The 22,734-nt window shown below is 52.0% G+C and overlaps 1 protein-coding gene across 1 annotated transcript in view; it reads left to right on the forward strand.

Annotated features, from left to right (window-relative positions):
- The window catches only part of LOC119397040 (activating signal cointegrator 1 complex subunit 3), a 623,467-nt gene that overhangs the window by 532,307 nt on the left and 68,426 nt on the right, over nucleotides 1–22,734 (forward strand). Inside the window, exons 34-35 of the mRNA XM_037664465.2 lie at nucleotides 19,053–19,204; nucleotides 19,878–19,986. Coding sequence (XP_037520393.1) covers nucleotides 19,053–19,204; nucleotides 19,878–19,986 — 261 coding nt within the window. The remainder of the gene's footprint in view (nucleotides 1–19,052; nucleotides 19,205–19,877; nucleotides 19,987–22,734) is intronic.

A 22,734-nucleotide genomic window follows, 5' to 3' on the forward strand; every position in this document is an offset into this window, starting at 1 on the left:
ACACCAGCACCCCTGAGCAGGTGGCTGAAAATGGACGAATAGTAGAACTGTAGTAGAAGTTTTGTGATATGGAGGTTGTGCTAAGTGCCCTTGAGGTTAAACACATCTGCCAAGGATTATCACCTCATTTCAAAAACTGGGAAGAGACATAGCCAGTGGACTAGCACACAAACCAGTAATCACGCAAAGCCAAATCAGCATACTAATCGGCTGTCTTCAGATATGGGCCTGTGACCAACAGTTATTGATCCATGTCGCGGTACATTGTAGAATGTCACCGGTCAAGACATATCTGACATGGATCAGATATAAAACAGAATGTGTCGCTGATTGCCATGAATTTTAAGCTTCGTTGTAGTTTTCAAGCACGCACTCCCTCCCTTATGTCACTGGCAGTGATTCCACTCCTGCGCCAACTGCGCCAAAGTGCGCCAAATTGTATTTACTGCGCCATCCTGATAATATCGACGAAATTTGCGCCAAACTGCGCCAAAGTCTCGGGTTTGGGGGCGTCTATCACCGGCAATCGCACCGCCGGCGCGTCAGAACATGTGCAGCTCGATCTTGGGGCTGCCAATAAAGTCGCAGTCATGGACCAAGAATTATTCCGCTGAATAAATAGCGCTCGCGCGTGCGTTCCGAGTAAGCCACGATGCCATGCACGGTGCCGACGCAGCTTCTGTTCTGCAAGTCGGCTCGACAGCAACACGCGCTCTCCGCAGATGCTCGTGACGTAGGCCAATCGGTAGCGAGAAAGTGCGACGGCGATTCATCGGCAGACGTCGTCTGTTCCAGAAATGCTGCTGATAGCTCGTTTCAAGCGTCGCACGGCACGTAAGGAAAGCAATGTTCAGTAATAACTACATGAGTGCCGCTAAAATGTCTGTAACTTCTGTTTCCGGACATCGCGGAATGAAATCTGGGATCGCTCGCAGTAGATATATGGGACAATATCGAATTTTCCTTGCTTCGCGTTTATGGAAGAGCACGCGAACGGTGGAAACGCGTTGACAGTTTTCCTCAGATATTATCCATGGATCTTTATCCAGAAGTGCTTTTTCGTAATTCCTTCCGCCAGCACGTCCGAGTTTGTAATCACTCTGCGGTAAATACCCCCTAAAAGGCCCTGCCCTTTCGAGCTCACGTGCTAGGGTTCCAATTCGATTTTTTTGCTTGCTTTTTTAAAAATGTCATCTCATTAGTAAAATCATATCTTCTGGTCGGAGCAGCCGCAAATGCGCAGCTGTCAGTAGCGGGCCCGTCGCTGACGGCCCACAGTGAAGCGGCTACGCCATGTTACACGTCCGCCCCTCGCTTTCGTTGGTCATTAGCTAACAGTTTAAAAAAACTAAGTTTCGCTTAAGAGCGAAGCAATGAATGCGATACCAAAAAATTGTATTGTGAAACGAAGTAAGACTAGCAGCTAACTCTTTTGGATCCGATCTCGCGTAACTCAACAAAACGCTGGTTTAAGGGAATATGGCCCCTCCAGGAACCGAAGCGTTTTCTTGCCCTGAGTTTTCTAAACGCGAAGTATAAGCGTTGAGAGCACAGCAAGTTTACGAGCCGTCTCCTGATGCCTCGAGATAGCGCAAGCGACTGCGCCCTTCGAACGATGCGGTCCCCCCCCCCCCTTCCGCTCCCTACGAAAGACGGGCGGGGCGTTTCCTCTCTGTTTGATGAGCAATCGGCGGCAGGCCCGCATGCGGGAAGATGTTATTTCATGCGTTGTCCGTGCGGCGGAGACAGACGGCCGGCTAGTTTAATCTCCGCTTCAGCCGCGTTCGTCGCCAGCGCTCGCGAGCTTTTACCCGCGGCTAGAATGCGCGTGGTGATGTTATTAATTTGGACTTTATACGGAAAATTACGGCAACGGCGACGGCAAAAATCCGCCGAGAGTGTCCATATAATTGCTATCGCAAGGGTCAATGTACGGGGCAGATTTTGCGCCCCCCCCCCCTCTTAGGTGACTAGGGGGGGGCGCCCCCCTTGCCCCCCCCCCCTGTGCGCACGCCTATGCTCCTGAGATGATTTTTTCCATGAGATTTGCAATGAATCGAAATATTTCTAGCCTTCATAAGAGCCCCATAATAATACTCAGGTGCTTGAATGTTAATGCAATATGCTTCTGTATTGCACTCCAGGATATAAAATTCGCTGCTCTAAAGTGCTCCCAGATGCAAAATTATCTGCTCCAAAGTGCTCCAAGATGAAAATTTTGCTGCTCCAGAGTGCTCCAAAACGGAAATTTTGCTGCTCCAAAAATTGCTCCAAATCAGAAGTCCTCGGTAGCATCACTGCACTGGCATTAACGGGCCAGTAAAAAACCCCGCAATCCAAAATTTGCGATGAAGGGATGACAGTGTACTTTACTGCTGCAAAAATTTTGTGAATAGGTGGTATAATAATGGAGGGAATAAAAGAACCATTTTGGCTGGTTTCGGTTTCTCTCTTGGCCTCACAAACCGTTTCCGCCACGCAGAGGCGTAGGCGTGGGCTGTCATCAGGACTACATCCACAGCAGGAGCGTACCACAATATCAGCAATTACATCATCAACGCACAGTCAACGACTGTATCGCTCGTGAGGAAGAGAAGTGTGAGGTACTGGTGAAGTAAGCAAATACGCAACGTGCGCTACAACTGCGTGGCCAAAACTGCATCACTGCAGGGCCATGGCACTGTTTTGTAATGCAGAGGGCCAAACATTGCCCATGGGCAACATTAAATTGCTTTGCGGATGGATTAAATTGCTTTGCGAGCCAAGAGGACACTGGAGAGGGGCATGGGAATTGCTTTTCGAAAGGAATGTATGCACTGCATGCAGCGCTGCGATATTCGCCAAATCTTATCGCCACGGCCTTCTGTATGAATTAGCGAGCTTGTTTGGGGGGTGTCAAAAAATGTCTGAGCTTGTTTATTACTGGCTTTTAACAAGATGCAGTGGTTTGTGTCTTGAAAACTAAAGTAATTGAGTCAGACAAATTTCTTTGGGTATTTTAGAAACTTGAGCACCTTGGAATGCAGTTAAACCTCTATACAACTAACTTATGTATAATGGAATTCTCCAAATAACCACGTATTTCACATCTGGCACTTCATGTCGTTAGAACACTGTATATTTTGAACTAGAGCACTGCACGGGCTCGGGCCGGCCCGAAAGCCCGGGCCCGGCGCGGGCCCGGCCGGGGAAGGGGTTGTTGGATCGGGCCCGGGCTGGGCTGGGCTGGGCTCGGGTCGGGCTCAGGCCTGAGCCATGGCCCGGGTCTCATACGTATATGTTGTGGAGATAGGTTTAGCACAAAGCTTACCCTACGAGGCGACCGGCAAGGGACGCGACGTTCTCCACTGCCGCAGCGAACAAAGACGCTACGGCCGGGTTCGTCGATTCTCCGGCACGGCGCAGAAAAGGCACTCGAGGCAGGAGGTCCACAAACAACACGGGTTTATTAACCCAAGATGCAGCACAGTACGACAGTCGAGGGCTTGCAGGCCGTAAAAGGAACTCCGCAAGACCGATCGAGTACGCTTGCCAGCGGTGCTACGACTATCACACAAAAGGCAGCAGTCGAGCACACGAACGAGAAGCCGCCTGCTAGAGCAGCGCTTCAACCTCTCATGCTAGCCTGGGAGCATCTTACGCGGGCAAGCCCGCGCGAGACAGAAGCGAGCTCAAGGGGGAAGGGGGTTGTCACTGGCGGCCAATGAGGACAGGCGTTGCACTGTGACGTAAGCTAGCTTGGTGGCGTGAGCATGTGAACATGTCGAGTCATGCCCGGACGCGTGCCCGCGCGCCGGGAAGCCGACGCATGGCTCGCACCAGACAAAGAGGCCTGGCGCTGCCGCCGTGGTCGCCATACCGCCGATTAACGGCGGTTCCCGGCGCTCGAGCAGCGCGGGGCCAACACACGCTAGCTGGGGAACGAGGTGCCAAAGGGGAGGGCGCGCTCGATTCCCACATTCCCCCCTCCTAAAGACCGAGGCCAGCCTGTGAAAGAGGCTGTCCGAGGCCAAGCGGCAAGGTCAGCTCAGCCGTAAGAGGGCTGGCCAACGGGGCAAAGTCCTACAGGGGGGGTGTCGTCTTCCCGAAGGTACAAGTCCATAGGTCGGCCATGGTCACAACCAACGTCCCACGAAAAGTTCCACCACAAGGTCCACCACCGGGTAGAGCCCACCGCCGGGAAGAAGGTCCACAGCCCAGGAGGAACGGGGGCAAGACTGCACAAGGGCGGGCAGCCAGCCCGCTTGAAGTTCGCCGGACTGGAAAGGTTGACAGCCGGGAACGTACGAGGCGTGGCTGCCATTTGCGTGCGGCAGCCAACCGCCGAAAGTTGCTGGGACGGGGGCCACACAGGAACAGCAGGCAGCCAGGAAACGGAAGCCAGAGCGACCGCGCTCGGGCCTGAACCAAAGCTTGAGTGGGCGGACCAGCCGCCGCGGCTGCCAGGTGGGTAAGGCTGGGTGGAGGTGGTGGCTGCAGGCCAGAAGGCAGGAACCAGGCCCCCGCAGGAAGGACCAGGGAACAGCAGGCCACAGGTTCAGCAACAGGTTGGCGGCATGGTAGAGCCAGGCGCAGGGAGACGACGGGGCGACGCAGGAGTGGACAGTAGTACCCCCGGCATAGCCGGCTTGCCGAGAAGGGGTGCCTGCCTGACAGTGCTGCCCAACAAAGGGGGCGCTTGCCAGGTTATGGCTTGGACAACACGTCAGAGGGTTTGTTCGGCCAAGAGGGCCTTCTACCACTTCCATACGTGTGCCGCCGCACCTTAGCGGTTATTCTCCATTCACTGTCATGGTATGGAATAAAGTCCAACTACCCGTCAGTGGGAGAAAGGTTGCTTAGGTGCGTTTCCGCAGGTTGTACCGGTGGCGTGGCTTGGAGCCAGCCTTCTCACGGCTTTCCTGCGGTTCGGTGACCGCCTCCCCCTCTCCCAAGTTGCTGCCGCGGGCAACGAAAGGGTTTGAGGGCGGCTGCATGAGCCCGGGGGTCTTGCCCGCACGAGACTGCACGCATTGTCACACGAGGAGTGAAGAGCGTCACGTTTAATGCCTGGCCAGGTAGCAGAGCGGCACAACTTTTAGAAAGTCTTACGGCCACTCGCATGTCCGGCCAACCGCGAGTCGTGGAAATAGCCGAGGGTGACTTTCCTTAGACTGCGGGGTACCTCCACCTTAAAAGACTCCTGGGGAGCTTCCTCTGGTGGGATGTGGAGCGCAGGAGAACTCCGCCGGCGACAAACAAATGCGAATCCATCGTGCCCGCAGCAATACCAGACTGCGTAAACGGCACACGGCGCCGACAGTAATACCAGACTGTCAATACGCGCCCGCTCCTTGGGAGCACGGCTCTGGGAGCCCAAAATGGATCGCACTGCTGTGCCTTTGGTATCTCTTCTCTGCTTAACAGGATACCGGCTGAAGTGACGTGCTCACCCGAGGCGATCGACTCAAAAGTCAATTCGCCGTCGGGGTTCGCTCCTTTCGACCCATTGGAGCCAGAGGCCCCGGAGTCTACTCGATGCAATTGCTCTCGGGAGTGGCGAACACAAGTATCACACCGAAACGGGGGCACGCGGCAAGGCGTGAGCCACGACGTTTGAACTCCCTTTCCGGTAGCGCACAACGAAGTTGTACCGCTGCAATGTCAACGCCCTGCGCGCGAGGCGGCCCGTGGGCTCGCGCAAGCGCTTAAGCCAGACTAGCGCCATGGGGTTCGTTTCCTCCACCAATGGCACTCCATTGACATAGCAGACAAGCTTCCGGCGAGCGAAATCTCGTGTGGCGTGCCGTGCTTAAAGGCAGCGGTAGCCACTACGAGGGTTGCAAATGGTTGTAGGGCGCCGAAAGGGACGACCCTGTAGCCACCACTTGGGAAGTCATTCACGATACCCGTGCGCGCGAGAAAGACGCGACCGAGAATCACGGGCAGCGAAAGACCAGGGAGATGCACAAAGCGCTGTCGGCGCGCGCGATTCTCCCAGCGCACAAGCAACCGCGAAGCGCCGCACGAAACATCGGTTCTGCTCGCGAGATTGAAGGCAACGTTTTGCCTGGAGCCGTGCCGCAGTTGTGTACAGCGGCTCCGAGGCAGGCGCCGCCGTTGTAGGGTCGTGCGCCTGTTCTCCGCCATGCACGCCAGGCCCAAGGGGTCAATAAACGGCACAGCGAAGAGTAGGGTTTCCGCACCGACGGATGCATGATGCCTTATGCGACAAGCAAACGAATCGACAACGGAGCACGGTGGCTCACATTTGCCGAAGGCGTCGCCAAGGCGCACATGATAAAAATGATCGTCGGAAAACGCGGACGACAGTGTCGCCTATGCGAGCTTGCTCGCGGACGACACTGTCAACCCTTCACGCTCGTGACAACGATGGGGCAGCGAGCGTGTGAATGCCAGCACCATGTGGCCTAGGAAGGGACGCTCCGGTGCGGCGGTTTGGTCACTCAGCTGCGCTGCTAACAAAGAAAGGCCAGCAAGCGGAGACGACGCATTGGAGGGGCCCGAAAGCACGTACTCCGCGTGTGTCTCGAACAGCTGAGCAAACCCGAAACTGGCTAGGCTAGGACTGTAGTCCACATTCGAGCGGTCATCACCAAAGGAGGCCTAAGACGGGATCTCTCCCGGTGGCCGAAAGCCGAGGGCCGCTAAGGCGAGCTAACCTCGTGCTGCTGGCATCGTCCGCATCGAACGAGATCAAGTCCGTCGCCACGGGATCGAGCAGGAACGAGCGCCTCGAGAGGGACTGCTCCGCTGCCATGCCGAAACCAAGTTGGGCGCCAGTTGTGTGGAGATAGGTTTGCGAGACGCTTACCCTACGAGGCGACCGGCAAGGGACGCGACGTTCTCCACTGCCGCAGCGAACAAAGACGCTACGGCCGGGTTCTTCGATTCTCCGGCACGGCGCAGAAAAGGCACTCGAGGCAGGAGGTCAACAAACAACACGGGTTTATTAACCCAAGATGCAGCACAGTACGACAGTCACGGGCTTGCAGGCCGTAAAAGGAACTCCGCAAGACCGATCGAGTACGCTTGCCAGCGGTGCTACGACTATCACACAAAAGGCAGCAGTCGAGCACACGAACGAGAAGCCGCCTGCTAGAGCAGCGCGTCAACCTCTCATGCTAGCCTGGGAGCATCTCACGCGGGCAAGCCCGCGCGAGACAGAAGCGAGCTCAAGGGGGAAGGGGGTTGTCACTGGCGGCCAATGAGGACAGGCGTTGCACAGTGACGTAAGCTAGCTTGGTGGCGTGAGCATGTGAACATGTCGAGTCATGCCCGGACGCGTGCCCGCGCGCCGGGAAGCCGACGCATGGCTCGCACCAGACAAAGAGGCCTGGCGGTTCCCGGCGCTCGAGCAGCGCGGGGCCAACACACGCTAGCTGGGGAACGAGGTGCCAAAGGGGAGGGCGCGCTCGATTCTCACAATGTATAATTGCGTGTGTACGTTGTGTGGCTTTGTTTTTGTTGTTTTGTGGGGTTTAACTTCCCGAAGCGACCCAGGCTATATGAGACGCTGTCGTTGAGGGCTTTGAGTAATTTAAACCACCTGGAGTGCATTGGCGTGCACAGAAATTGCACAGTGCAAGACGTCTACAATTTTGCTCCATCGGTATGCTACACGGGATTTCAAGAAACGCCTAATATAAGTTTCCGCCATTATAGTGAGTGAAAGACGTTCTTGGGTACCATGTAAGGAAAGCAACGGTAAACTGCCTAGATTAGTGTATATAAGATGTGCGCATTTGTATCTAGGGAAACATTTCGAGTATGCAGCTACACTCGCATGCCCGTAGACTGGCCAATGTGACTTGTGAGTCATTAATATCTCAGGAGCTGTTTTTCGTGCTTTTCAAGTGCAAGATGCGGAGCGACTCTTAACCCAGGGCAAACGCCGTTGTTGATTTTCCCATTACTAGTGGTGATGCGCCAGACCATAGAGAGAGACACTCGTTTCCCCGAGTGGCAGTGGCGGTGACTAGGGGAAGAAGGGAGGGACAAAGAACCTTGTTGTTCTGAACACGAAAACGTTGTGTATGTTGGGTGCAGTTGCCTGCCGAGGAGTCAACATGACAGCTTTAATTTATGTAACGCTGCCCAGCCTGGTGTATTCCTCCCAGAAGCAGCTAGAGCACGTTTTTTTTTTTTTTTTTCATTGCATTGTGCAATAGATGAAGTTTGCAGGAGATTTGCTACTTTTACTCAACAGCCCTAGCTCGTATGCAGTTGATGTATACTCGGCCTAAAAATGTCTGCCATGCATTTTTTTTTCCCCACTTTATGCAGGTGTTATATTTTGTAGTTGTTCTTTGAAATGCAAAAATGAGATTGCGTGGTTAGCACTGCGTGCGTACATGAAAGAGCCAGCTACAACTCCAATTATATTTTATATTGCCCTGCAATCATTTCGCAAGAGTGTTATGCGTGTAATTCACCGAAAGTATGCACAGTACAGTGAAAGTCGTGACACTGAAAGAAGTTCCTAAAACAATCTCTAGAAAATATCTTGTGTGCGGCAGGTATCTTCACAATAACCGAAGGTTGGACAGTGCCTCCTTTATGCTCAAGGTATAACTAGCTAAAACGGGCCGGGCCCAAACCTTTCGGGCCCAGGCTGGGTACGGGCCACATTTAAGAACACCGGGCCGGGCTCAGGCGGGCCGGAGCATGGCGTTTTCGGGCCCGGCCGGGTCGGGCCAGAAAAATCGGCCCGTGCAGTGCTCTATTTTGAACCTATTTGATTTTATATTATTTTATCTTCATTCAAAGGTAGTTTACAAGCCCCTAAAGGGGCTTGTAAAGGGGCTTGTAAAGGGGCTGTTATCTTAACAACTATGTGGAAAGGGGTAGCCATCACCAAGCAATGGTGGCAACAACTCCTTCTGTAGCGAAGCTTATTGGAACTCTGAAGTGGGTCGTCCTCTCCGGCCCCTTCTAGTGGGCTGCCCTCTTCGGACAGAGCGCAGCTCAGAGTCGGCACCCGCCTTGACTGTCGCAGTCGTTTATCGTCGCCGAGTGCCCGCAAATAAACGTCTTTATAATTTGGTGGAGGGTGCTGGGCTTTCACAACAACTTCGGCCCTCATTCGATGCCCCTGGCTCTTCGATCCCGTACCCTGCCGCCTACGATGCCTCAAGACGCCTCCCAGCAAACGGCCCCGCCTACACCGACCTCATGCCCAGGTGTGCCTCGTATCCGCGACCCTCCGGTCTTCACTGGCGCAGATGGCACCGACGTAGAGGACTGGCTCGCGATTTACGAGCGCGTGAGTGTCCCCAATAAATGGGACGAGGCAGGAAAACTGACTAACCTGGTTTTCTACGTCGCGGGTGTGGCGGGCTTGTGGTACAACAACCACGCATCAGATTTTACAACGTGGTCCGACTTCAAGACCGCCATTATCAATGTGTTTGGCCGCCCTGCCGTTCGTAAGCTGCAGGCCGAACAGCGCTTACGTGAACGCGCTCAGCAGGCCGGTGAATCATTCACCAGTTACATTGAAGACGTCCTCGATTTCTGTAAGAAAGCCGACGCCACCATGTCCGAAGCTGACAAGATCCGGCACATCATGAAAGGCATCGACGACGACGCCTTCACCATGCTGCTCGCCAAGAACCCCAGCACAGTGGCTGAGGTCATCACATTGTGCCAAAGCTACGAGGAGCTGCGCCGGCAGCGGCTGATGACGCGTCGACCTCCATCGCGCGACGCCGATCTCGCTGGCATGTCGGCTATTTCGGACCACTCCGGCTTGCTCGCCGAAATCAAGTCCTTCGTGCGCGAGGAGATTGCACGCCAGTTCTCTCTACTGGCCTTCGCTCACCCGCAGCCTGTTGAACAGCCGTCGACCCCACTGCTGCCTCCCCTACGCCGGGCTATTGAGCATGAAATCGCGGAGGTCATGCCGGAATACCACCAACCTCCTCGGGCGACCGCGCCACTCAGTTACGCGCAAGTTGTAGCCAGGCCGCCTCCAGCGATCCCTGTGGTTCCCCCACTTACCTACGCCGGAGCCGTCGCCAGGCCTCAGGCCTTCGAAGAGAGTGTGCCGGCTGCGTACGCCGACGTTATCCATACGCCACGACTACAGCCTACCATGCAGTCATACCAGCAGCCACCTCGTCCCTCGCGTCCTGCGACATGGATGGGACCTAGCCCGGCAAGCCGATGGCGCACTTCCGACAACCGCCCCATCTGCTTTGCGTGCGGTTGCGCCGGTCACGTCGCCCGCTATTGCAATCGCATGCAGCCGCCTCGAGTCGGATCGACCGTCACCAGCCAGTACAGCCGTCCATATTACGAGCCGCCGCCGCCTATGTCACCGACTTCACGCCCGTCTCCATCTACCCGCCGTTCGCCATCCCCAAGACGCCGCTCACTGTCACCGATGCGGCCTCGTCCGGTCGCCCGAGACCAGGAAAACTAGTCGTCGCAGTCCAAGAGGCAAGGGCTGCGACGCTATCGAACTGCCAAAGCCCTCAGCAAAGCCCATCGAACGTAGTAGACGTGTTTGTAGATGGCGTGCGCACATTGGCCCTTGTGGACACTGGAGCTGCCGTATCCGTTATGGACGCTAAATTTAGCCGACTACTACGAAAAGTGACGACGCCGCTTTCCGGGCTCTCCCTCCGTACAGCCAGCGCCCAAAGCATTCACCCGACAGCGGTGTGTACAGCCCGTGTCATCATTCAGGACGCTCTGTACGCCGTCGAATTCATCATAATTTCTTCATGCTCTCACGACGTCATCCTGGGTTGGGATTTTCTCACTCGCCACGACGCCGTAATTCGTTGCGCACCAGCCGAAATAGAGCTCTCACCATTATCCAATTTGACGCCGGCGAACAGTCCATCGGCTGCGACCAAAGTACTCGTCAAAGACGACACCACAGTTCCTGCAAACTCGTCAACGGCTGTGTCCGTCTATTGCACCGGTCTCTCCGACACCGTTGCACTTCTTTCCCCCTCTGATCGCGTTTTCACCAGGAAAGGTTTGCTGGTGCCATTTGCGACCGTGCAAGTCACTCAGGGCGACACCGATATTTTCGTTACGAACCCATCCCCGTACATTGTTAGGTTGGTGCGAGGGGAATGTCTCGGCCGAGCGGAAGCCCTCGAAGACGCACAAGTTATGGACGCACCGGGTGACACGCACTGTGCGAGCTCCCGTACGCTCAGTGCTGTTTCCACATCTGACTCGTCACCCGCTGATGTATTTGCTTCCTCAATTGCTGAAAACCTTACGTCGGTCCAGCGTTCCCAGCTTCTCTGCCTGTTGGAAGAATTTCGTTCTTCGTTCGATGTCGCGCAAACTTCTCTCGGCCGCACGTCTGCTGTCACGCATCACATCGACACTGGCGCCCAACCACCGCTGCGGCAACGTCCATATCGCGTATCTCCAGCAGAGCGTCGTGTAATTACCGAGCAAGTCGAAGACATGCTTCGCCGCGATGTTATTCGACCCTCAAACAGCCCGTGGGCGTCCCCTGTCGTTCTCGTTGCGAAGAAGGACGGCTCTGTGCGGTTCTGCGTGGACTACCGCCGACTCAATAAGATCACCCGTAAGGACGTTTATCCCCTCCCTCGAATAGACGACACCATTGACAGCCTGCAAGGAGCAGAATTCTTTTCGTCGCTCGATTTGCGCTCAGGGTACTGGCAAGTCCCCATGGCTGATGACGCTCGACCGAAGACAGCGTTTGTCACACCCGACGGCTTGTACGAATTCAACGTCATGCCGTTTGGGCTGTGTAATGCGCCCGCGACCTTTGAGCGCATGATGGATTCCGTTCTGCGCAACTTGAAATGGCACACGTGCCTGTGCTACCTCGACGACGTCGTCGTTTTCGCCCCGGACTTCTCCACGCATCTTCAACACCTCAGACTTGTTTTGACCCGTTTGAGCGACGCCGGGCTACAACTGAACCTAAAGAAGTGCTGATTTGCAGCACGGCAGCTGACAATACTCGGCTACGTCGTGTCCAAGGACGGAATTCTACCCGATCCAGCCAAGCTTCGGGCCGTGACAGAGTACCCCAAACCTACGTCCGTCAAAGAACTGCGCAGTTTTGTAGGACTATGCTCCTACTTTCGACGCTTCATACGAAACTTCGCGACTATCATATCGCCGCTGACAAAGCTCCTTGGCAGCAACGGGCCTCTCAATACGTGGTCGTCAGAGTGCGACGCCGCTTTCGCGAAGCTCCGTCGTTTGTTGACGTCTCCTCCGATACTACGCCACTACGACCCTACGGCCCCTACAGAGGTACACACGGACGCCAGCGGTGTTGGCCTCGGCGCTGTCCTTGCACAGCGCAAACGTGGGTTCCCGGAATATGTCGTGGCATATGCAAGTCGCACGCTTACTACAGCCGAGACCAATTACACCGTCACGGAGAAAGAATGCCTGGCCATCATCTGGGCCCTTACGAAGTTCCGACCTTATTTGTATGGTCGCCCGTTTGATGTCGTCACCGACCATCATGCGCTGTGCTGGTTGTCGTCATTGAAAGATCCTTCAGGCCGTCTCGCCCGTTGGGCACTTCGCCTGCAAGACTACGACATCCGCGTACTGTACCGCAACGGACGCCAGCATGCTGACGCCGACGCCCTGTCGCGCTCTTCTTTGCCTGACGACAATGCCCACGGCTCAGTGTCTCCCCTTGCCGTTTCTTCCATCGACATTCAGACAATCGCTACCGAACAGCGCAAGGATCGCTGGATTGCCTCACTGATGGACTTGCTGACGGATCCATCGGCAACACCATCCACTCGCGCGTTGCGTCGTCAAGCCCACCATTTCGCCGTTCGCGACGACCTCCTCCACCGACGCAATTACAGCGGCGACGGCCGCCAGTGGCTACTAGTAATACCCCGAAGTCTGCGTTCTGACATATGCGAATCGTTCCACGCTGATCCACAGTGTGCGCATTCTGGGGTATCGAAAACTTACCACCGCATCCGCCAACGGTACTTTTGGCGAGGGATGTACCGCTACGTGCAGAAGTTCGTTCGCTCCTGCATCGATTGTCAGCGCCGCAAAACTTCAACGCACCTGTCGCCGGCAGGTCTGCAACCTCTACCTTGCCCTGACCGGCCGTTTGGGCGTGTTGGCATCGATTTGTATGGACCACTTCCTCTGACGTCTGCTGGTAACCGCTGGGCCATCGTCGCTGTAGACCACCTCACGCGATACGCCGAAACTGCCGCCCTCCCAGCGGCTACAGCGCGCGATGTAGCCTCCTTCCTGCTCCACCGATTCATGCTACGTCACGGTCCACCTCAGGAGCTACTCAGCGATCGAGGCCGTGTCTTCTTGTCGGAAGTCGTTGAAGCCATTCTCAAAGAGTGCAACGTTGTTCACCGCAAAACTACTGCTTACCACCCGCAGACGAATGGCCTCACCGAACGCTTTAACCGTACGCTCGGCGACATGCTCTCCATGTACGTAGCCGCCGATCACACCAACTGGGATGCCATTCTGCCCTTCGTCACCTACGCCTACAATACCGCCGCTCAGAGCACCACTGGTTTTTCTCCGTTTTTCTTATTGTATGGCAGGCACCCCTCGCACACAATCGACACAATCCTTCCATACAAGCCGGATCGGTCTGAGTGTGCGCCGATTTCTGCTACCGCCCGACTTGCTGAAGAATGTCGCGAACTTGCCAAGACCTTCACTACGCATGACCAAGAGCGGCAGAGGAGCATTAGCGGTGACAGAATCACTTCTGAGCCGACGTTCCTCCCTGGAGCGCTCGTATGGCTCTCGATCCCTACCACTGCACCTGGCCTCTCTTCAAAACTACTGCCGAAATACGAAGGCCCCTACCGTGTTGTTGAACGCACATCCCCTGTAAACTATCTGATCGAACCAATCGATCCATCCTCGGACATGCGCCGTCGAGGGCGCGACATTGTAAACGTGGAGCGCCTCAAGGCGTACCATGACCCGCTCATTGTGACAAGTTGTTAGGTCGCCAGGCGGCTCCCTTTTCGCCCCCGGAGTAATTGTAGCGAAGCTTATTGGAACTCTGAAGTGGGTCGTCCTCTCCGGCCCCTTCTAGTGGGTTGCCCTCTTCGGACAGAGCGCAGCTCAGAGTCGGCACCCGCCTTGACTGTCGCAGTCGTTTATCGTCGCCGAGTGCCCGCAAATAAACGTCTTTATACTTCATTTATTTTCTATTTCAATAAAAAAAAGCCCCTAAAGGCATTGTGTAAGGGGGGAAAAATGCAATGAAATATTTTAACATGTACAATAATTACAAAACATATGAGGAAACAACAGAAATATACCCGGGAATGAAAACGATAAAAGAAATGTGTAAGTTTTAGAGTTAACTAATATGCAGTAATATTGTGTTACTATATCCACAAGAGAGAAACTGAACAGGCAAGTAAAAGAGAATGCTTTTAAATTTGACAGCTTATTAAAAAGTGAAATTTCTTATAGTGTAAAAAAAAGACAGTTGTGATTTACATGATTTCAGTACAATGAAGGTTGACTGCTGCCACAGAGGAATGGAAACTTCAGCTAGGTCATACATTTGAGTTGCACGCAGTTTTTGCAAACACATTTTTCAAACGTGTGCTGCATAACAGAGAGTGGCCATCAGTTTTGTAAAAGGGTGCAACTCAATGCTGTGCTCAAGCAGTGGAGAGGTGCTGTTGTTGAATCAATCCATAGTCGCAAAACAGCAAGCAAGGCGATCATAAATGAAGGTGCCATAACTTAGGTTGTTGCTTTGCTTTTATGTGATTTTCGATTGCAGCTCTATTGGTTTTGTGGCATGCCACAGATTTTGACACTGCCCGTTCATTGCCTATGTAAAACCATAGAAATTTTTTGACACTCCTTTTATTGAAGTTTCGATATAACAAAATAAATTTCTGACTTGATTATATCATGGCTTAACTGTACCTCGACCATTTCCTCTACAAGTATAACTTGGTTTAGGAAAACATGTTGTTGGGCTGATTGGTTCATGCTTATCAAAAGGTGAGGATGCAACCCACAGGCCATTTCCTGTCCTCCTGTTTTTTCTTCACCTTAGGTTATAACTTAGTTGTGTTGAGGTTAGACTGTATTATATGTAGATTGAATGCTACAGTGAAACCCAATTATACATCTGTGGGAATGATGTGGGATGATGTGGGAAATCTTCTTTGCAGCCTTTATTAGCGCACTGCGCGATACCGTCCCAACATGGCGTACGTAAGAACCGTTCAAGCACACCAGCCCCAGACCCACTTCTCCTCTTCTTCCTCTTTCAGTCCGTCCAGCACGCAATTTCTACATCCTCCGCCCCGACAAATTTACTTGCATAATTCTAGTGGCGATAGTAGTTGTATCGGCCTCGTAATCTCCGCGCTGTTTGCTAAACGGATTCTGCATGCTCTAACGTGTCCATCAGTACCCTCGTATACCTTACTAATCCTTCCCATTTTCCAGAATGTTATTGGGACTTTGTCATCACGTATCAATACAATGTCATCAATACTTAAGGTAATTTCGTTCCCCTTATCTTTGCTGAAGTGGGCACTTCTAAGAGCTAGCAGGTAGTCCTTATACCAGCGGTTCCAGAAAGCGGTTAACCTGCGTTGACGGTCTCTCCAAAGGCGCAGTGTGTCTGTGCGCTTCATTGCTGTTACGTGAACTTCATGGTGAGGAAGGACTGTTAGTCGTCCAAGTGCTAGAAAATGAGCTGGTGTAAGAACTTCAAGCTCTTTAGCATCAGCAGAAACATATGTTAATGGTCTAGAATTGACCACTGCCTCGACTTCTGCTAAAACTGTGCTCAGTTGCTCAAAGTTGAAGCTACCTTTCCCTAACGTTCTCCGGAGGCAGCCTTTAACCGTTCGTATCATCCTTTCCCAGAAGCCTCCCCACCAGGAAGCACGCTCAGCAATAAATTTCCACGTAATATGACTCATCGCACAAAAGTTCTGTACTTGCGCGTCTCGTAAGATCTCGTATATAGACTTCAATTCCCTGCTAGCTGCTTTAAACGTTAGAGCGTTGTCGGAATATAAAACACTTGGTATTCCACGCCGTGCGACAAAACGACGAAAAGCCAGCATAAATGAATTGACAGACATATCACTACATAATTCTAAATGAACAGCTCTAACTACTGCACATGTAAAAACAACAATATAGGCTTTCTCGGTGAAATCACCTTTCACAAACACAGGCCCGGCAAAGTCGACGCCGCTGACTTGAAATGGCTGTGACTGGGACACTCTGTCTTTGGGAAGAGGTGCTGTCGGTGTCGAAATAGCGTTAAGTCGAAATCGCGCACACACAACACATTTACTAATCACTTTCTTGACACACTGACGCCCCCTAAGAAGCCAGAACCTTTCACGTAGTTCAGCGAGCGTAGCACTAACACCACCATGAAGAATGCGTCGATGCATGTCGTTCACAATGAGGTGCGCGCAGTGCTGGTCTGGTGGTAGCAGTGCTGGGAATTTCACGTCGTCCGAAGTCGTTGCATTGTCGAGGCGAGTTTTGATGCGAAGGATGCCCCTTTTGTCCAAGAACGGATGAAGGTCTCGTATGCGCGAACTTTTCTCAAGTGTCCTGCCATTAGATAGTGCAACGATGTCTTTATCGAATGCCCGCAACTGCATGGTCTTCAGCCATACTTCTTCGCTTGCTCGTATTTCTTGAGCACGTAGGGGGCCTTCCCATTGTGGGTGGGTGTTCTTGCGACAATTGTATATAAACCTCTTGACCCATGCTGTTATCCGAACAATCTTCTGCCAGCTACTGTACTTGTTCGTGTCTAGTATGGGCTCTAATATTGTACAGTTAGACACCAATACGATCTCCATTTGTTCTTTCGCTTCGATTAATGTAGCGTTAGAATTAGCGGCCTCGTCTTCTCTCTTTGGCCATGTTTCCGGAGCTGCAGCTAGCCAATCGGGGCCATACCACCACAAGTTACTCTCTTTGAGAATCCGGGCTGACAAACCTCTTGTCACAAGGTCGGCTGGGTTGTTCTTCCCTGTACAGTGACCCCAGCAACTTGGTTCTGTATGAGCTTGAATTTCAATGACCCGGTTACAGACAAACGGCTTCCACTTTCTTGCTATAGACTGTATCCAGCACAGGCAGATGTTGGAATCAGTCCAACAGTAGTATGGAGTGCTCCGTGGTAGTGTGTCTCTTAGAAATGCCGTTAACCTAGCTCCGAGGCAAGCCGCTACTAATTCAAGTCTTGGCAACGTCAGCTGTTTTAGCGGAGCAACTCTTGCTTTGGCTAGAAGCTGCTGGATGAAGGTTCTTCCAGATGCGTCTTCTGCTCTCAAATACGCGACAACCCCGTATGCATGAGGGCTCGCGTCAGTAAATACATGTAGTTGGTATCGTGTATGATCACCTTCAAGATCATTGAAAGATCGTCGGCTGATGGAGAAGTCTTTAAGATATCCTATTTCTGCAACCCATTTGCACCATTCATCGCTCAGCGGTTCAGGCAGCGACGTATCCCAGTCTAGACCTTGGGTCCAGATTCTTTGAAAGAGCATTTTGGCTCGTATGGTGAATGGTGATAAAAAACCCAACGGATCGAAAATCCGGGAGGTAGTCTGAAGTACGACTCGCTTGGTATTCCCTGGACTGTCAGTCTTCAAGACCGAGTCCAAGTTAACGCTAAGTTTATCCTCTTTGGTGTTCCAGTACAGCCCGAGCACTTTGGTCCAATGAGACTCAGTCGTAAGTGTTTCTCCATTTTGCTGTAGGGTGCGTCGAAGCAGCTCACAGTTCGTCGCCCATTTCTGCATCTTCATGCCAGCTAGTTCCATTATCTTGTTCGTCTGTTTGTACAGCTCTACGGCTTCTTCAGCGGTCGAAACGCCCAGCACTAAGTCATCGACGTAAAAACTCTTTTGAGCTTTGCGGCTGTTTCTTCGAACAGTGGTGCGACGTGGTTAAAGTGGTACTGCATAGTAGCAGCCAAAAGAAACGGACTCGACGTTGTTCCGAACGGCACTCTAGTCATTCTTGTTTCTTGTATTCTTGGTAGTGGTTTCCCCAAACAAGGCACCTCCTCGAACCAAAGGAAACGAAGTGCGTCTCGATCTTCAGGTCTTATGTAAATCTGTAAGAACGCCTTCTGCACGTCGGCGGTTATGCCATAACATCCTCTGGTTATGCAACAAATCAGTCTGGTCTAGGCAAAACACCCATAGAAACAATGTATTAAAAGCCTAGATTATATAATACAATTTTACAAGGACCCCACCTCATATGACACCCTCTGGTACCGTTCAAGAAGAAAAAGGCCATACTTATTCGAATATAACATGCACCCAATTTTGGTGGGTTCATAGTAACAGTTCACCAGAATGTAATGATTGCTTACAAAGCTGCTTACGACGACTCTCTTGTCGTGAACGTAAATGACATTGCCGTGCCAAGGACACATTGTTCCGAGCTCACGAAGCGACTTCATTTCATTCGTCATGGGCAGACCTCGTGTAGTCCGCACCGTGGAGAAGCTAGCTGTGTACGAGGCATGAACTCGACTGTGAAAGGAAACGTCGTCACCGTGCTGAAGACACCGCATTGCAAGCTCACGAAGCAGAGGCCAAGCACCAGCTGCACGCTCACACAGACTGCTTGCAAAGTTTCATTTGCAGGCGTAACACTCCTAAGACGTATCGTTCTTTTTGTGTTTTCACATGCCCACACCTGTATATGTAGGAAGCCTTTCTTTGAACTGTTGAGAGTGTGGCGCCTATCTTTCTACTTCCTCCAAATAAATACTTGGCTGTCACTTTTACAATAGTTTACCTTCCTTGCAGGTTCATGCTGCGGGCTTATTCAGGTGCCCTTTTTTGGGGGGCCAATCTTAGTTTTCGGATGCCTGGATTATATGTAGGTTTTGTGTGGTCCCCTCAGTGTCGTATAGTCATGCATGTAGCGTTGCATGTAGCTCACTAAAAGCATGGCATAAGATACGCTAATGATGAACACTATTTGGCTGCCAAAGAAACCCTTGCCCAGTGTGCCTCACAGGTCTCTTCACGTGTGCATCATTTCAGGCCATCATTGACATAGTGGCCAACCAGGGATGGCTGGGTCCGGCCCTATCGGGGATTGTGGTGCTCCAGATGATCATCCAGGCTCGTTGGCACACTGACAACACATTGCTCACCCTGCCACTTGTGGACAACTCTGTACTGGAAGACTTTGTGTGAGTTCCCTCCACCGTCTCCTGGCGCTTTTGTGAAAAAATTTCTGCGTCTGTAAACAATGTTGCGATAGGTAATTTCATTGTGGAAGCACAACTCTCAGTGAAAAAAAATTGGCCGCGTATCTGCGTGCTCCGCTGCAAATGCCGTATAAAGACAATAGAGGAGGCGCTGCGTGAGATATGGACGCCATCTGCCAATACGTCGGGAAACATGAGCTTTTGCAGAGGGTTTCCTTCCTCCGTGGCAGAGGGCGTTCTTGGGCGCACATATGGCATTTTCAGTGCAGCTGCATTTTCAGCGCATCTTAAGAAACTAGGGTCTTTAAAATTACGTATCTGTGTACTTTCTATTAAAGGAACACACCACCTAATAATTACCTAGTGATGTTGCACCTCAGATATGCGTAATATCTACTTTTGGCCGACAACGTTTACAGGTATGAACAGCCGTACCAGTTCAAGATGGGTGGGCGGTAAGCAAGTGGTTCAACTTTGGCCGGGTCGCCGAATTGGGTGACACACAGACAAACAGAAAGACAGACAGACAGACAAACCAAAATTTCTGCGTTTAAGTTCCCCAAGAAAGACTATCGTCTTTAAATGTGGGACGCTGTGGCTTTGATGCTACAGTTAGCAATGTATTGTCACTCACAAGAATGTGTCTCTCCACCAGGTCTGTCTCAGTCCACTCGCTACCAGAGGCCATGTACCTGGTGGCCCAATCACCAGAGGTCCTGGAAAAAGCTTTGCTGGGAAGGCTGAAGGAACGAGGATTTCAACAGGTGTAGCCACGTGTGCTTATTCTATGCATTCTTTATATGATAATCAAGCAAGCTTTGTTTTAAGTTACCCACAGTGGCTTATATTCAGATGAGTAGGCACCATTACAAGGGCACCTGCACTGATGAATGTGGCGTGTGGATTGGTGATAAAAAATTTGATAGGATGAGCAGCTCCTGATTATGTCCAGCATGTTCTTTATTTAGCACAGTTTGGTGTCAAATGCTAGCACAGTGAACGAGTCCACATGTTTGTGCCTTCTCATAACCAAGTTGAAAATAGCGTCGTAATATCTTGAGGTACGTGGACACCGGCGGAAAGCACCTTCGCTCGGCAAGCAGCAGCAGCACACGTTGCCGGCAGCGCGAGAGTGGGCATGTCGAGGCACACATTCGCGGCTTCTCCCAGGCGGACAGAGAGAGGTAGGGAGAACGGTTGCCGTGGCGAGAAAGAACAGGGGCTAACTGGTAGTTTGCTTGCGCGGCAGCGGGGAAAACAGGCCAGGGAGAGATGCGTTGATGCTCCACAGGAGAAAGAGAGAAAAGCGGGCAAGTGCCACCAATGTTACTCATTATAACCTTACACACACACACACATCTGTGTGTGTGAGACAAGGTTCAGGCCGCAAGGCTCTTGTTTATTTAGTTTCCTGGGCCTCGATTCTTATTTTAGCCGCTTCATCCGCGACTTCACCTCCAGTGCGTCGCCACTACACAAGCTGCTGACGTCAGGCACAGCCTTCACTTGGACAAACTATTGCGACATTTCTTGCGCTGACATCTGACCCTGTCCTATGTCACTTCGATGAGCATGCCCCTGCTTGTTTGCACACCACACTGATGCTAGCGGCCATGGCATTGGTGCCATCCTCCCATAGCAGGACACAACTGGAGAGTCGTCGCTTACGCCAGCTGCGCACTCACGAACGCTGAACAGGAATGCCTGGCAGTAATTCGGGCCATGCAGAAATTCCACCCATATCCTTACAAACGCCATTTTACCATAATTACAGACCATCACGCATTATGCTGGGGTTGATCACTAAAGAATTTGTCCGGATGCCTCAGTCGCTGTGTCCTCCGGCTGCACGAGTACATACTTGAATGAATACGTACCAACTAGCTCAGCTCTCTGTTATTCTAAGATACATACTTGACGTTCTTTACAAATCTGAGATGCCGACGCCCTCTTTTGTTGCTACCACTGCCTTCTGCGAGCAAGCCTCTTCATTGCTCATCTAATGATGATGAGGCTGTGCGTCTGCTTATGTTATCAAAACTAGCGGTTGCTGGGATGCTGTCTTGTTGGCCTCCTGTCAACAGCATGACCCCTACTGTCATTGCTTTGTTCAATGCCTTAGCAGAAAGTCTCCACCACCTAATGCCAGGTTATGTCGACAACTCGGGCAATTCAAGCTTGAAAACAACGAGCTGCATCGATACATTTACTATGATGGTAAGCATCGATGGGTTCCTGACCTTCCACATTCGCTTCGTACGCAGGTCCTTGAGGCCTTTCATGACGACCCATCTGCTGGTCACTTCAGATTCCACAAAACATACAGCCGCATTAGGAGCCGCTTCTTCTGGCCTGGCCTCTCCACTATGTCAATGGCGCAAGCAGCCGACTTCACCTCCTGCTGGCTTGTTACAACCCATCCCCATGTCCCGAGAAACCTTTTGCCTCTGTTGGTATAGGCCTAGTCAGGTCTCTTCCATTAACACCTGCATAATATCAATGGATCATGACAGCGTTTGATTGCCTCTCGCGGTACAACGAGACCGCTCCTCTACGCTTTAGTTCTGCCTTTGCCGTCTCTCTCAAAGCTCTTGTATTGCTTCATGGGGTGCCCCTAGTCCTGTTAGGCGATCACGGCAAGACTTTTCTATCCACAGTAATTGAAGAAATGCTTGAAACTTTCGGCACAGTTCACAATACAACATCAGCATACCACCCTCAAACCAGTGGCATAACAGAGCGATTCTACCGCACACTAATTGATAAGATATCCACGTATATTGGGCCAACTCACGACAACTGGGACACAATCTTGCCGTTTGTGACTTTTTTCATGATACCGCTGTCCAATGCACTACTGGGTACTCACCGTTCTACCTCGTTTACAGCTGTCCGGCAACATTCACGATCGAGAATTCTACAAGTACACCCAAACAGTTCGCTTCGAGACTTTAAAAATGTTGGCAACTTGCTCGGCTCAGTAGAGAAGTGAGTCAAGACGATTGCAAGCAGCGGTATGACAGCTCCCATCGTGACGTCTCTTTCCGTCCTGGCGACCAAGTGCTCTTTGGACGCCTACCTGTGTTCCTGGATTATGTGAAATGTTCCAGTTGGGATTCCTTGGACCGTACATAATTAATGAACAAACATCTCCTGTAAACTGTCGTGTCATTTCTATTGAGGTTTCTCCCGACCGTCGCTGCTGTGGCTCAGAGGTGCCCACGTTTCGCGTCTGAAGCCTTTCGTTCTCCTCAGTCTAAGTCACGGCCAGGCTGGCCGCTTTGCCATGCAGGGAAGTTATTGTGAGCATTATTTATACGCTTCATCTGTGCACCTGTAAATACTCATCATCAGCACCACTCAGGCCTGAGCAGCTCGGGGTGCCACAAGGAGGTGCCTGCAACAGACCGGCAAAGGGTCTCCTGCAGATTTCGATGAGGGATCAGCACATTTTCATGTTGATATGAGGCTAAGGAAAGGCATTAAATCACTTACACTGACTTTGCACCATT

The sequence above is a fragment of the Rhipicephalus sanguineus genome, chromosome 6 (assembly GCF_013339695.2).
Source record: "Rhipicephalus sanguineus isolate Rsan-2018 chromosome 6, BIME_Rsan_1.4, whole genome shotgun sequence".
NCBI classification, from domain to species: domain Eukaryota; kingdom Metazoa; phylum Arthropoda; class Arachnida; order Ixodida; family Ixodidae; genus Rhipicephalus; species Rhipicephalus sanguineus.